Source organism: Pristis pectinata, chromosome 12 (genome assembly GCF_009764475.1).
Source record: "Pristis pectinata isolate sPriPec2 chromosome 12, sPriPec2.1.pri, whole genome shotgun sequence".
NCBI lineage: Eukaryota > Metazoa > Chordata > Chondrichthyes > Rhinopristiformes > Pristidae > Pristis > Pristis pectinata.
The window spans coordinates 23,406,759-23,423,566 of record NC_067416.1 but is presented as its reverse complement, the minus strand read 5'-3'; the positions used below and the strand labels follow the sequence as shown (position 1 = coordinate 23,423,566).

The 16,808-nt window shown below is 38.9% G+C and overlaps 1 protein-coding gene across 1 annotated transcript in view; it reads right to left on the bottom strand.

Annotated features, from left to right (window-relative positions):
- dock1 (dedicator of cytokinesis 1) overlaps positions 1–16,808 on the bottom strand; it is a 432,222-nt gene that overhangs the window by 125,539 nt on the left and 289,875 nt on the right. Inside the window, exon 30 of the mRNA XM_052026984.1 lies at positions 8,704–8,782. Within this exon, the coding sequence (XP_051882944.1) occupies positions 8,704–8,782 (79 nt within the window). The remainder of the gene's footprint in view (positions 1–8,703; positions 8,783–16,808) is intronic.

Below are 16,808 nucleotides of genomic sequence, written 5' to 3'. Positions count from 1 at the left end.
CAAAGCATGCCCACAACTTCCTAAACCATACATCTTTAGAGTGTGGGAGGAAGCCAGAAAAGCAGGAGGAAACCCACGCAGTCATGGGCAGAACATACAAACTCCTTACAGACAGCAGCCGGAATTGAACCTGGGTCGCTGGCGCTGTAATAGCATTACACTAACCGCTACACTACCGTGCCTGCCTTTTCACTCTGTTTGCTCATAAAGCTTCACATTCATCATACATTATCAAATCCAGGTATGGTTCACTTTCCTTAAGAGGCATGTAAGATGACTCAGATCTTTTATCAATTTGCAATAAATCATTAAATATGTGATGAATTTACACAAGTTACAGGAATTATTGAGCTTTTGTAATACTTGATATTCTGAACCATATTTTGCTATTTTAATTATATATTGACATTTGTCTACAGGTTTATAAACATGCAGTCAATGTCCTCTGCTGCATCCCTCCCTTTCACTACTAGGTTGAGCAGAGCCCTGAACTGTCAACTCTCTTTAGTTTCTTTCCTATATCCCCTCAAGACCTTTTCAAGCTCATCTTGCTTTTTAGGCCCAATTTTCATTCCTAATGTCATTCTCACAAAACTGCTGACCATCCAACTCTCCTTCATGGATTACAAAGTAGTAGATAGTTAATGGTTCCCCTTCCTCAGCCATTGCCTATTTTCCTTTGAAATCATTACCCCTCTGTGAAAAAAAAACTGCTATCTTAGATTACTACCCCATCTCCAACTCTTTCTTCTCCAAAGTACTTGAATGCGTGTTTGCCTCCCAAATTTGTGCCCAACTTACCCAGAACTCTTGAATATCAACAATCTGATTTTGTTACTGCCATAGTGCTAAAACTGACCTTATCAAAGTCACTAATGACAATGTCTGTCTTTCTAACAAGGTTAACCTATTCCTGAAAGTCCTCAACCTGCTTGCTGCTATTGACACAGCTGACCACAACTATCCTTTTCCAATGCCTCGCCATGGTCATCCAGCTAGATGCAACTGTATTCACCTGATTTCAATTGCATATATTTAGTCATTGCTAAAAAAAAATCACCAGCAATAGTTTCTCTTCCCACACTCACACCATCCCCAGGATCCATCTTTTATTTCTCATCTGTATGCTTATTTGCTGCCACAAGGAATTATCAATCAAAAATGTACTGCCACTTTCCATTTGTACCTTGACAACACCCAGCTCAACCTTATAATCATCTTTTTTGATACTTCCCATGGCATTAAACTGCCAGAGTATGTGTGATATCCAATGCTGGAGAAGCATAAATTTTCTCCAGCTAAATATTGAGAAGATTGAAGCGATTGTCTTTGACCCCAGTTACAATCTCCATTCCCTGGACACTAACTCCATTCCTTTCCCTCAGATATCCAAACCTGAACTAGTTTATTTTCAACCTGAAAACCATATTTCACTATGGGTTGAATTTTGGGCCATATCTTCACATCATCACTAAATCTGCCTATGTATACTTCAATAGTCTTAACTAACTCAGCACCTGCCTTATGTATTGCTGAAGCCCTCACCTATGCCTTTACTATCTTTGGCCATCTTACACATATCTGGCTAACTTACATCTGTTGGTCTCCATTAACTTAGTCATAAACACGACTGTCTGTGCCTAGCTTTTAACCAGACCTGGACACCTAATACTCTTGTGCTTATTGACCTACATCAGCATCAGGTTAGAACTCTGATTCTTGTATTCTATTCCATCCCTAGCTTTGCTCCTCCCTACATTGCCACCTGTAATGTATTCAGTGGTACTTGCCATTTCTCCAAATCCAGTCTTGTGATCATCTCTGAATGTAATCATTTCATTCCACTGGTCAAACCTTCAATTGCCTGGGCTCTAAGCTCTGAAATTCTCTACTTAAAAGGTCTCTAGGTTTTGACTTCCCTTTTCACTTTGAAATACTCTTTAAAATCTTTCTCTTTGATCAAGCTCTTGGCCAACTGAGGAATGTAAGATTATGAGAAGCATCGATATGGTAGTCAAAATCTTTCTTGCGTAGGTTTAAGGTGAGAGAAAGGAGTTTTAAAGGGGATCTGGGGGTAGATATTTTTTTACACAGAGAGTGATTGATATCTGGGATGCACTGCCAGAGAAGGTGGTGGAATCAAATACAATTACTATATTTAAGAGGCATTTAGATATACATTTAAGTAGGTAAGGTAAAGAGGATGTGGTCTGAACGCAGGCAAATGGGATTAGTGCAGCTGGGCAAAAAACGTCAGCATGGACATGGTGGGCCAAAGGGCCTACTTTTCTGCTGTAGGACTCTATGACACCAATTTCAACTGATTACTGATGATACCTTTCTGTGACTACTTTGTTGTGCAGTACTAAAAATAAATCTGTGTGTTTACAATAGCGTGAAAGAGTCAGCTTAGTATTTTAAGATAAGGAAAAATTTTTTAAAATCATTTTTTAAAAGCAACAGATAAAAGAAACTACCAAACAGGTGGAAAATAGTAGGCAGACAAGCTATCCTGTAATCTTTGTACTCAAAGACCTACAGTTTGCAGGCTCCAATCCTTAACATGCAAACAGTCATGTGTTATTAATTTAGACAGTAAGCTTTGACATTGCATTGCAGTAAGGTTCTCCATACCTGAAGATTTCAATGTGTTTGAGAGCAAAGGTACATCAGCTTCATAGATATTGAAATTTTTACAGCCAATGTATAACATGGAAATGGCCACTGCAGTTTTCATTGGATATCAAGAAAAATGAATAAGGTGACACATGGAAATAAATTCCTTGATTTTTTAGTATTAAATATAGCTTAAACAAAGAGTGCCACTGTTTTTGCAAGTTTATGCAGTATTCTGCCATATTTCATTTGTTTCTGTTACATAAATTGAGCTCATCATTTATAACTAATCTAATGTATCAATTTGGAGAGTTAATTGATGATATCATAAATCACTTGCATTCATTATGAAATAAACTCAAAAGTATATATTCTTATATATGTGAAACTTATTCTAATACCCATGACTGAATTTACATCAAGTGAATACTAAACTCCAGCTTAAGCTTTTGAAATACCCACATCTTTTCTATTATTGATGAGCAATGGAAAAACCTCAAAATTTCTAAAAATTTATGGTTAACTCTTCATATTCTTTAATTATACTGAATTCAAACTTGCAATAGGGTTATATTTCATGGGCTAGAAATGTTTCATAATTTCTTGGTGCAGTTGCACACTGTGAAAGCTTGGAAGTCATGACTCAATCAACAACAATGAATTAACAGACCAGTTTTTGAAATTATATTTTGGGGGATATACATAACTCAATATACTCAGAGTTTAACTTCTCCATTTTGTTGGAGTGGAGAGTTAACTCAAGTGTCTGCTTAAATCACCTTCTCCTGTCCCTCCGACACCTTTTCCAGCAATGAGGAGTGTATGAATATCTTTCTCACCAAGATTAACACAAAAAGATTCTACCTTTGAGTTTTTCTGAAAAACGAATACTGGAAACACTATCAATGCACTAAGGAAATGGATCATGATGAACCTCAACCAACATTTAATTACTTGTAAGATTTTACTATGTTCAAATATGTTAAGTCTGTTTACAAAAAAAAATGGCCACACTCTAAAAGTAATTTTCTGCCGATGAAGCAATCTGAATATCAAGCAGTCACAAACATCATTTGAAAAAAGCAATTTCTGTCATTGTTCATCCTTCTTTCTAAATTCATCCCCCAGAAACTGATCAAGCTTCCAATAATAGAATTCAAAGCTTGAAATAGTAGAAATTAGCCCCTCACAACATTCCAAGTTACTGCAACCAAAACATCCATCTGATTGGCTTGAGGGAGCAGCAAAGAAACATAATCATTGCAGATGCTTTAAAATAGTATGACATGCCTTGGAAGATTAGTAGTGAGAATGGAGAAGTCTTTATCTCACGAAGAACAGATTATTTAATTGTACTCCACCATAGGCCATGTTCACCTCTATAGGCAGTTGCAGTTGAGCTCCAGGAGAGGGAGGTTCTTTACATATGTACCTATTTTTAATTATTTTTATACACTCAATTACTTTTCATGTCCTTTGGACCAAAGGCTATTTTTAAAAAGAGGTTCTCACTTCTTCATAAACCAGAATGTACTTGTATGGGGCCAAAATATGTTAAATCGAAAGCATATTCTTAGAAAGTGGCAAAATAGACATTACATCAGACTGTGATTGAGGACAAAAAAAATCTAAGATATATACACCGTACCAAGATAAAATGCAGCAAATTAAAGTGGCAAACACATTTTCTCTTCTGTTGCAAATTGGTAAACAAATAGTGCCTTGAAAACTATACCAATACTTTGCCTTGACTGACACCTGTGTTGCAATGCTTTTTTTCCTGAACTTCATCTAGCCCACAGTCTCCAATTATGTCATTTCCATGCATTTGCGCACCGGAATGCAAAGCATCATGATATTATGTCAAAATAGGTGTGTTTCAAATCAGCTGTTACAAAAAGGTCAGATACTGCATTCAACAATGATACAATTGCAGTTATTCTTTTAGGACATACTGGGCAAATCTTGGGACAACTGATAAACCCCTAACTAGATGATTCTCAAACATGGGCTAAAGCAAAGACTTATACTCAACAGGACTGGCCTTGGGATACCTGCATTGCATTGGGGAAGTGCCAAATTCCACAGATTTGCTAAGTTCCAGGCTCAAAAATCTGCCTTCTCAGCTTGATCCAGGTTAGATCCGGAGCAAGCAAATTAGGTCCCATAAAATGAATGAGAGAAATCGGCTACCACGGAAAACGTAAGTACAGCTTTGTACCAATTTAGTTAAAATAATTGAAATGTTTCTAACTGTTTATAAGAGAGTGTGTGTCTTAATAGCATTGTAACTTCTTAAAACAGTTTGAGTTGCTATTAATATTAAATTTTCCTTAACAGGTCCCAAGTTATTTCTCACATTTGCAATGTCAGACATTCACGGAGATTCAACTACAGTGACGGCTGTGACAAGCAGGCAGTTTTAGGTCAGGACCTCACGTGCTTTCAAAATTATTCTCTCAGTGCAGCAGGCCTGTTCAAGTGAGAGAGTCAACGTGCTACGTTGCACCAGGCCTTGCTAATCAGCTGAGAGATGAAAGAAACAGTTTGATTCAGGTGTAGGTGGCCAACAATTTCAGAATCACTGGAAGATCTGCTTCAAGACCTGGGCCTCTGTACCTCCCTCTGCAACTGGATACTTGACTTCCTCATTGGCAGGCCTCAATCGGTGAGGATTGGTAACAACATCTCCTCCTCGCTGATCATCAACACAGGTGCACCTCAAGCCTGCATGCTTAGCCCCCTGCTCTACTCTATACACACAAGACTCTGTGGCTAAGCACAGCTCCAATGCCATCTTCAAATTCACCAATGACACCACTGTTGTTGGATGAATCACAGGTGGCAATGAGTTGGCTTACCAGGGCAAGACAGAACACCTGTTGGGTGGTGCCACAACAACAACCTCTCACTCAATGTCAGTAAAACTAAAGAGCTGATTGTTGACTTCAGGAAGGGGAAGGAGGAAAAACATGCGCCAGTCTACATTGGGGGAATTGGCGGTGGAGAGAGAGCAGTTTTAAATTCTTGGGCATTAACATACTGGATGACCTGTCCTGAGCCCAGCACAAAGATGCAATCATAAGGAAAGTGTGCCAGCGTCTTCACTTTCTTAGGAGGTTAAGGAGGTTCGGCTTGTCACTGAACACTTTAACAAACTTCTACAGATGTACTGTTGAAAGTATCTTGACTGGTTGCATCATAGTCTCGTATGGCAATTCGAATGCACAGGAACATAAGAAGCTGCAGAGAGTAGTGAATTCTGCCCAATACATCACGGGCACATCCCTCCCCATCACTGGTAGTATCTACAGAAGGTCATCTATAGAAAGTGCTGCCTCAAGAACGCAACATTTATCATCAGAGATCAACCACCATTCAGGCTATGTCACCTTTTCACAGCTACCATCGGGCAGGAGGTACAAAAGCATGAAGTCCCACATCACCAGATTCAAGTACAGCTACTTCCCTTCAACCATTCAGTTCTTGAACCAACCGGCAAAACCCTCATCACCACAGCTTAGCAACACTATGACCACTTTGATCACTTTGTACTAAAATGGACTTTTGTTTTAATTGTGTTTACTTGTAAAAAAAAATGTGTATAGTTTATGTTTAATTTATGTTTTTCTTGTGACCTCTGCTTATATGATGCTATGTGCCTGTGATGCTGCTGCAAGAAAGTTTTTCATTGTACCTGTGCATACATGTACTTGTGCATGTGAGAATATACTTGACTTGATTTGGCTCATTATTGGAAACTACCACCGCATCATAACAAAACAGGCAGTAAGCTTGTCTGAACTGGTAAGATGTTCATCACTGCATCCAAAGATTTAGTGTCTGGGCTTTACACAGAATATAAACTTATTTAGCTGACATCAGTTTATACTAAGGGCCATAAAATGTAATGTGATGAAATATAAGGTCAATATTCCACTGTGCAAGTGGTTGTACTTAACAATAATTGACAAATGGTGCCAACAACTGCATTGGTGCCACCTCTTGTACCTGTGCGGAACTCGACAGTTTCATAAATTTCGCCACTAAATTTCACCCTGCTCTCCAATTCACTTGGACTATCCCTGACACCTCTCTCTCCTTCTTCGATCTTTCCGTCTCCATCTCAGGAGATTCCTTATCCACTGACATTTTCTACAAACCCACGGATGCCCACAGCTACCTCGATTACAACTCCTCCCACTCTGTCTCTTGCAAGGATGCTATCCCTTTTTCTCAATTTCTCTGCATCTGCCACATCAGCTCCCATGATGAGGCTTTCCACTCCAGGACATCAGAGATGTCCAACGTCTTTTCCAACCGGGGCTTCCCCCTGCCGTGGTTGAGAGAGCTCGCACCTATATCTCTGCCATTTCCCACCCCTCCGCTCTCATCCCCACCCCTCCCAGGCCCAACAGGGATAGGGTCCCCTTTGTCCTCACATTTCATCCTACCAGCCTATGTATCCAACATATCATTCCCCACCACTTCCGCCATTTCCAACAGGACCCCACCAGCAAACATCTTCCCCTCCTCACCCCTTTCTGCCTTTCATAGGGACTGCTCTCTCCATGACTCCTCCTTCACTGCTCACCCCCACCCCTACCCCCACCCATCCCGCTCCCACCGCGGAAACTTTCCACTGCCCCTGTGATAGGTGCAACACCTGCCCCTACCCCACGTCCATCGCCTTCATCCAGGGATCCAAACAGTCCTTTCAGGTGAGATAGATTCACCTGCACCTCCCTTAATATCTACTGCATTTGGTGCTCCAAGCGTGGCCTCCTCTACATTGGTGAGACCAAACGCAGACTAGGTGACCGTTTCGCAGAACACCTGCACTCTGTCCGTAACTGCGACTTGCATCTCTCCGTTTCCAGTCACTTCAACCCCCACCATCATTGATATGACAGTTCTCGGCCTCCCCCAGTGCCAGGAGAATTCCAAGTGCAAACTGGAGGAACAGCACCTCATTTTCCATCTAGGAACCTTGTAGCCTAATGGCATGAATATTGAATTCTCCCCCTTTAAGCAATTCCTACTCCCCTTCCCCATAACCCCCCCCCACCATGCTTCTCTTCATCCCTTTCCTAGCCTCCTTTTTCTTCTCTCTCTCTGTCTTCTTATCTTTTACCCATCCCCCAGTGGACCTGCTCTCCCCTCCTCACCTGCCTATCACCATCTCTTACCTGCTTCTACTTATCACCACCTTGTGCCCATCCTGCCTCCTGTCTTTTGTCCACCTATCATTGCTCTGCTTTTCCCTCCTATATACTGGGCTTCCTCTTTTCCTATCTTCAGTCCTGAAGAAGGGTCCTGACCCAAAACGTTGACCGCCTGCTTTTCTCCACAGATGTTGCCTAGCCTGCTGAGTTCCTCCAACATCATAGTGTTTTTCATCTGGATTCCAGCATCTGCAGTCCTTTGTTTCTCATTGACAAATGGTTAGCTGTTTTTGCCCAATGTATGTGGATGCCCCAGACAATTGGTAGTGATGGTGGGTGGGGGAGGGGGCAGGAGCCAGGAGTGGCTTTTCTACCAAAAACTGATTTATAGGTAAATTCACAATAATGTCTATGGTTTGCAGGTGTTAACTGAATAATTGCCGTTTACCCTGGATAATGTGTACTGAAAATTCAAAAAACAATTCATCAATGAACTGAAATGTTTCAGCAAAATTCTGTAATATAACCACTTACAGCATTGTGTGGATTTATCTATTTCTCTTCCTTTCCATTATAAAAATCTCCTCTGCAAAAAATACTTATGATAATACACTGGTTATAATGGCAATTCCCTTCTTATGGCCATCTGGGTAATGGAAATTTGTCCTTAAAGAATTCACAAATCACTACCCAAAAACTTGAGATACAATTCAACTCACGATTCTTGACGCATGGACAGATAATGCAGTTTCGGGTTACGTTACATCACTAAATGACCCGTTTTCTAGGAACACAACATCCTACCCCTTCCGTAATGTGTGGGTTGTTTGTATGTATTTTCTTTTATATTATCTTAGAATTTCCAACACTATTTGCAAAAGATAATCCCAACATTCTAGATAATCGGTCTTAGTTTGCTTACCTGTAGTTCAAAGTTTGCTTGATCAAGAAATTTTTTGTTCAACATATCTGCATACTGATTTATTGCTCGCAAAAAAACTCTGAAAGACAAAATAAAAGAAACACACTGAACTACTATCCAAAATGTAACAATAACAAAATTACCTATAAGTTTAATGTCGTACATTTAAAAAAATGACAATTTCATTAAAGATACAGCACATCATCAATTTCATTGAACAGAAACTAACTTGTATGTCAGAAAACTAGTTCAGAAATAGGATTTGTGTAGGATTAGTGTACTTGGGTGTATGATGGTCAGCGTGGACTTGGTGGGCCAAGGGGCCTGCTCCTATGCTGTATGATTTCATGACTCTATGCCATCAAGACTTTTTGAATTTTATTAATACCCCAAATCAGAAAAAAATGAATGCTTCTCTTTCTAAAGGAGAAAATACTCCACAATGCAAAGAGATGTAAGACCAGGAAGGAAATTAAATCTCTTCATTCTTTATGTGCTAGAAAGTATATGATCAGGATCTTTCTCCTGTACCTCAGAAAAACGTTCATCCTGACAGCATCAAGATACACTGTGAAAATTATCAATTTCAACCGTGCAGTCCATCCATGATAAGCTGTTATTTATTCCTTTTCTCTGGAATACCAAGGAACAGTAGTCTCCAGGAGATGATGCTCCAGTGGAAGAAAACAGCACCAACACAGCAACTGAATGCTCTACATCCTCCCCAACTATCACTGAAGATTACCAAATGGAAATGTCAGAAAATGAGTTTTGTGTTTCTGTTTGCAATGACATGCTCAGCATGAATGATCAACAGCAGGCGAGGGACAGCCAAGGAAACTGCTTACCAGAAGTAGAACCACTCTCTCAACTCTTGGGAAGGCAGAGGAGACATGGATGCCAGAGGCTTAAGTTGCGGAAATTAGAAGTGCTTACCAAACACAAGTACTTATTTCAAGTAGTGGAAGGCTTTTAACGTGATGACTGAAACTAATGAGTTCATTTCCTGCTATGCAGTCATGCTATTTGGCATGCCCATACTGCGGTTTGCTCCATGCATGCCGTTCCAGATATTGCTGCAGCTGGGCTTTCATAACAGGAGTCAATGCCACCAACCTGTACAGTTTTGTGGGAGGTTAAATAACTGCCATTGGCTCTGCGAGCTCAGATTTAGAAAATCTTCAGGGGAAAAGAAGCATCAACCTAGCAATATATATATAAATATTGTAAAAATGTCAGTATTTGTTAATGCATGATTACAGAGAGCAGTAATTATTAATGGAAATGACAACACAGATTATTTAGCCACCTGCGCCTTTTCTGGTGCTAATTCTGCAACTGAAATAACCTTTTTACAAACATTGTTTCTTTTTTGAACTGTTTATCCAATTTCCCAAGTTATGTTATAACTAACTAAAATATTCATCTGTTGTAAAACATTAATGTGTCAATATATATTAAAAACCGCAATGGACTCAAAACTTAGAAGTGCAAAAATGATGTTGAGACGACAGAGTAATGGAATGGATTGACACAAGAAAGTTGAGATTTAGCAGAGAAGTGCAGAATGTCACTTATTGGTAAGAAGAACGCAAAACTATATAATCTAAAGGATGCAATTCTAAGGAGTGCAGGAATGGAGAAATTGGGATATAAATGCAGAAATCCTTGAGAGTGGCAGAACAGGTTAAGAAAGTTAACAAAACATTCAGGGAACTGAGTTTCATGAGTAGAGTCAAAGAACACAAAAACAAGAAATCTTAAGAAAAAGTGAAATCTGATGACAGGTGTTCAACCTAAAATGGTAACTCTGTCCTCCTTCATCAGATACTACCTGACCTGCTGTTTCCAGCATTTCCTGTTTATAAGTCACTAGTTTGGCTGTAACTGGAATGTTTTGTCCAATTCTCGCCACCATAATTCATGAAGGTTGTGATGACCTTTGAATGGTTACATGAATGGGTAGAAAAAGTAAATACAGGTGACACCCACATAACAGAGTGGTTATGTTCCAAGAAAACCATCCGTATTGCGATTTCTGTAATGCAAACCTCCTTTTCCTGATGAGTGTTCCTATGGGATGTTTTTCTCTCATATTAAGCCACTTTATGAGCTATGACAAAGTGACCCAACACTGTTCTTTAACAACTGAGGCCAACATTAGATGAGGGAGATGGACAAGGCTCGTGGATTAGGAGAGGGTTTAAGAAGTGAGAATATTAGGGAGAAGGATGGGATTCGAGGATCAGGGTTCATAGGAGAAAGGTGGTGTAGGAGGAGTTCAGGGGGGTAATGGGTTAAAGTGCAGTGACTTAGTGGAAGTGGAGTAAAGGCTGAAGCATTACTTTTAAGGAGCTGGTATAAGAGCTGGCTATAGTTATTGTGGATCCCTGCAATGCAGCGCATCAGAGAAAATGCCTCCCAGATGAAGAGTGTGGCAGTGCTGCACTCTGAGACATCTGTTCACGTGTCCTTGGACTGGAGAGGGCATAGCAAAGGAGGAACTCAGCTGTGACTGCAACCCAATCGACGCAGTGGTGTCACATCCAAATCTTACTGCCGCAAAGTACTGAGTGACTAAAAATAAAAATTGACAAAATTTGACACTTCTTTCACATTTTGTGTTTATTTTTTCCTCACATAAATTCCGTAAGAGTGAATTTTGTTTCTCATCTTAAATTTTTGGGTAGTGATCTGCGAATTCCATAAGGGTGATTTTCACCTTTCCCAAATGGCCATAATGCAGGGGGTACCTGTAAAGAAACTGTTCCCATTCATGGAAAGGCATAGAGCCATAAATTAAAGTGCAAGGCAAAATACCCATGCTTTTTCACACAGTGAGGATATATGGTCTGAAATACACAACCTTAAAGGATAGTGGAAGCAGGCTCAACCAACCCTCTGTTCTGAATGGCTGTTCCCCACATCTTTTCTGTACCTGAATACCTATTCCTCACTTTCCTTTTTGATCTTGAAGCCCAGTGTTCAAAATGCATCTTTTACTGCTCTTTCCCCCATTAGTCCTTCTTACATTCTTAATTCCCATTTACAATCACCTCTTTTCATTCTCTAGAAACTGAGAAACACTCATTTATTTAAAAAAGGGAACATCAGGTTTCTTCTGATTAGAAGTTGCTACTTTTAAGGCGTTTCAAATTCTGCTGTAAAATAGATAATAACATAGATTTTTTTAATGCTTTTTCACTTCAGTTGAAAATGCTCTGCCATGCTACATTCCTCATTTCCTGCTCCTCAGGCATGGCATCTTCATTAAGAATACAATTGAGTGAATATACTTTACCATATCTCTGTTAAGAGTATTTAGACTGCAGCAGACAATTCATTTCAACTTGAAACTCCTTGCTCATGCAACATAACTTTGCATGACATCTTTAAACAAAAATTAACACTGATAGAGTAAAATAAAGTTATGCAAAGAACTGTTCAGCATATTTCATTATGAACCAAGTTTTAGTTCAAAATAGTTCCTACTATGTTATCTGGGAAAAGTGTAAGTCATACTGTAAACATTTTTTAAATACATGTAATCAAGAAGCAGTTTGTGCCAGAACTGGCCAAGGAACATTGGTGGTGATTGGTGGGTTGGGTGGTGTTTGTTTGGGGATTGCTGGGAGGAAGGTTTGTATAATTTTTGCAACAATGACCTCTCATGATCAGTTAATCGGGGTGGGACATTTGCTCTATTTCTTTCTCTGCAGATGCTGATTGGCCATTGAGTGTTTCCAGGATTTCCTGCCTATTTTTCCATACATCTGCAGATGTTTTGCTTTTAGTCCCTAGTTATGATGTAACTCAAGTTTTCTCTCTTTACAGATGCTGCCTGGCCTATTGGGCTTTTCCAGTGTAGTCCTTCCTTTCATATTTCTAACTGGTTTCTGTATCTCACAGTTCCAGTATTTTTTCCCCTTCCTCCTCCTGTTTCCCCTCTATTCAAATCTCTAGGCAAATTAGTTACTGTTGACAAGCCTTCAGCACTCTCTAACAGCCAATGCTAATCTGTGTTACTTTCCTTCTTTTGGTCTCTATCACAGACACTACCTTTATTCACTCCATCCCCTTCTCATAAAGTTTAAACATGCCTACATTCTAATCTATCCCAGTCATGAAGAGTTACTGACATAAAACATTAACTCGGTTTCCCTCTCCACAGATACTACCTGACCTGCTAAGAACTTCCAACATATTCTGTTTTCCTTTTAAATGCAAATAAATCACTTCTGTGGAACAGATTCTTCAATGATTTGATTTAAGGTTGTATCATATCCATTCTGCCATAGCTCGTTGAACATTTGGAAAGAAGCCAATGATTTAATAAAGTAGTTATCTTGAGACAAAAATTATTCTCATATATGTAAAGCATAGGCAATACTACATCAGGTACAAGGAGAGCTGATTTTCTGAACCTGCTGCAGGGAACAGATAATAACTACAATATTTCTAACAAGTTTTGGTATTGGACATTCTGAAAATTTATATTTGCTTTATCTAGGACATAACCGCCATGGACTCATACAGTGATGCAGCATGAAAACATGCTCTTTAGCCCAACAAGGCTGCACTGACCATCAACTACACATTTACACTAATTGTATATTAATCCAACTTTTTATTCTTCCCACATTCTCATCAACACCCCCTTCCCCTAGATTCTACCACTGACCTCCACACCAGGGGCAATTTACAGTGGTCAAGTAACCTACCAACCCGCCACTGTAAGTTGCCCCTAGTGTGGAGGTGAGTGGTAGAATCTGGGGGAAGGGGGTGTTGATGAGAATGTGGGAAGAAACTGGACCACAGGGAGGAAACCCACCTTTCCACTGCTATAAAAGTAATGATCAATTTTCTCACTTTTTCAAATTATCAGATAATTCCACGCTTAACATTAAATGACCAGACATGATATTTATACTATATGCATGATAACTCAAACTTCTCAGTTTAAACATTTCAAATGCCCTTTTCCTGAAGAAATTGCATAACATAAGAAAACAAAGACATCTAAAACATTGTGGATTTAATTTACTTAACTAATTTATAGCTAGATACAGAAATACTAAAGCATTTACTTTCCATCTCTAAATGCCCTTGAATTGAGCAGTCTGTCATAAGTCTGGAGTGATACATAGTTCAGACTAGGTATGGATGGCTGCTTTCCTTTCTCAAAGGCTATTAATGTACCATATGGGTTTTAACGACAAAACAGCAGCTTCACGGTCACCATTATTGACACTAGCTTTATATCCCAGATTTACTTAATTAATTAACTCAAATAAAATTCCCCAGCTGTCATGGTGAGACCCAAACATATGTGTATGGATCATTAGTCCAGGCCTCTGGATTAATTATCCAGTAACGTAACCACAATGCTGATGTATCACATTACGTGAATCAGAAGACGTACTGTAAAAATAAACTTCCTGGTTAAGTTGGAGTTAAGCAACAATCACACACACACATAGATACAGCAAACTTCAGGGAATTTGAAACTACTTCTATAATTACATGAAATCACCTTTTGGGTAATGTGTTTTCCATAAGTTCTCTGATTGCAATAGACACTGTTATATAATAATCATATTTTGCGGTAGCAAGGATATAACCAAGAGAGTCTTGATCAAGCAACTTTCAGGAGAAAAGCAACTCCAGTGTGAAAGAAAATAAGAACATTGCTTGTATTAGAAAGAAAAATTGGGTATCCTCAATTCAAAGCTTATAAATGGTTGACATTTGCGAGTAATTATATAAATCTTTGTGTGCTTGTTACAGTTACGTCAAACGGTAGCACCCCTTATGCCAGAGTCAATTTTTTTTAACGAGACTTTCACTTTAAAGGTTTCTTGAATAAATGAAAGGTCAGCCTCTGACCTGAAACATTAGCTATATTTCTCTTTCCACAGATGCTGCCTGACCTGTTCAATGTTTCCAGCATTTTGTTTTTATTACTAATGAACAATATCTAGTTGGCTTAATAGAAGGAATTTTCAGTCGTAAAGATGACTATCAGTGTTCAGTGTTGCTCCTCTGATAATGACAACAACTTCCAGCATCTGAAGGTGCAAGTTAAACTGAAAAATCTAAAAGTTACTGTCAATTATACCCTTTCTCCAAAGGGTGTGCAACTACAGTTTTGCCAATTCAATCAACACAGAATCACTAATTTGACATAAACTTAATTAACACAGAATCGCTAATTTGATGTAAACTTCAACTTTTCACTCATTTGTTACTATAAAATTAAACATTACACAGTGTTCAAAGTGCTTACAATTGCTTACTGTCATAACTACTGTGAAATAAGCACACTCCCTCCCCACCCTGCACCCCAATCAAAATTTGATGGACTTTAATATGACATTTAAGTTCATGACCTCTCATCTTCTAGCAAAATCAACATGCATGTCCCAGTCTTTGTTTAGTTCTCCGGAAATGTTATAAAAACCAGAAATGCTTATTTCCACCTTTGCTGTCAGTCAGAATTTTTCAATCCAATTTGCATCTCAGCCAAGTTGATAATATTAACATTGCTGGAAACCACATGTCCCCAGTGCAAGATACCTGACAGCAACTTTACTCAGAAAAGTGCAAATATAGATGACAGAGTTTGCTGAAACTTTCTGGGAGTTACTCAAAAGTTACTCTGTTTAGCTGCTGACATTTTCCTTCATAACTCTGAGCAACATCGGGATTTCCAGGAAATGTATTAATTGTGAAGTTGTGGTCAGGATTTCCCCACCATTGCTCCAATTATGTTCTTGCACTAGCCTCTTTATGGAGTTCAGCAAAGTAATACAATGTTGTGCCAATTTCTCACTAATTATGGTAAGGAATGCGCACTAACAACCCGTGCCATTGTCACTACCATTTCAACAGATCATAACAGCTGGAAGAGACTAAGTATTAATCAACTGTAAATAAAATTTTAAAAAAATTTAAAATTTGTTTGACTGCATTTAAATGTTTGCATTTTATCTGTTTATAACTTGTTTTAATTCTTTTAAAGATTTTAATAGCTTTTTAATAGTTGTCTATAATATTTTCCTGAATGATTTAAGGTGAGAAGCATTGAGAGTATTTGATAGCTTTGGGAGGGCTTAGCCCACTATCAAAATTTTTCATCTTTCTTGTGAGTGAGGCTCATCTTCCTGCTCCTGACCCTTTGCCCTGCCCCACCCCATCCAGCCTCACAGCCCCAAATTATGTAATTACATCAGGGAAGGCCTTGTCAAGGCACCAACAAGCAAACCAGCTCTGAATCCTAATTTTCTGCTGTGCAAACTGTAATACATAAATATGAGCTTCATACACTTGCTGGCAGTGAGCACAACTGAGCTGGTGCTAAAATAAATTCTGGGTCATTCACCCCAATTTATTAAGGTCACTCAAAAGCGCTCTGTCCAATTTTGGTTTCTTTAACTGACCATACTTGCATGGCAAAAACAGCTGATAATGCTGCCCTGAATCAAGGTCGTGACATTTAAAAATAAAATTCACTACATTCAGTTATAGGCAGTTAAGTTTTTTTCCAGCAGGATACCACCAATAGTGACATGAGATTGGTATCTCTAATGTCCACTGGCTGAAATTTAAAAATGGCACTTTTTGGTTGAAGGACAAGTTTCATATTTGCTTAGCCACAAATATCAACTTACACACCATAAGCCTATAAGCTTCTATCCAGAGAAAGCAGTTACCAAGTGAAATAGTAAACTGTCAAATAATTTTGAAAACCTTTTACACAGACAGGCTTGAGAAACATCCTCTTTATCTATGTGTCCTCCTCTCTACTCATTCATCTAATTTTGCATTTCTGGACACAAAAAGACTAAACACATGGCATAAGCTTTCAGAAAAATCCTGTTCCATCAAAATTTCCAAGGCTAGATTTTAGAAGTAATGCAGACTGAATTGGCCAACCCAACATGTTTATCATTTCAGGGGTCACTTCATTGACTTCTCTGACCAATCCTTCTATTAGTTATGACATCAACTTTATCTTTGTTGATCATGTCCAAAGCCACCTCAGGGAGATCACTAAACCCCATTTCATATATATTTTTCTAAATACTATCTGTTCTAAAATTCTG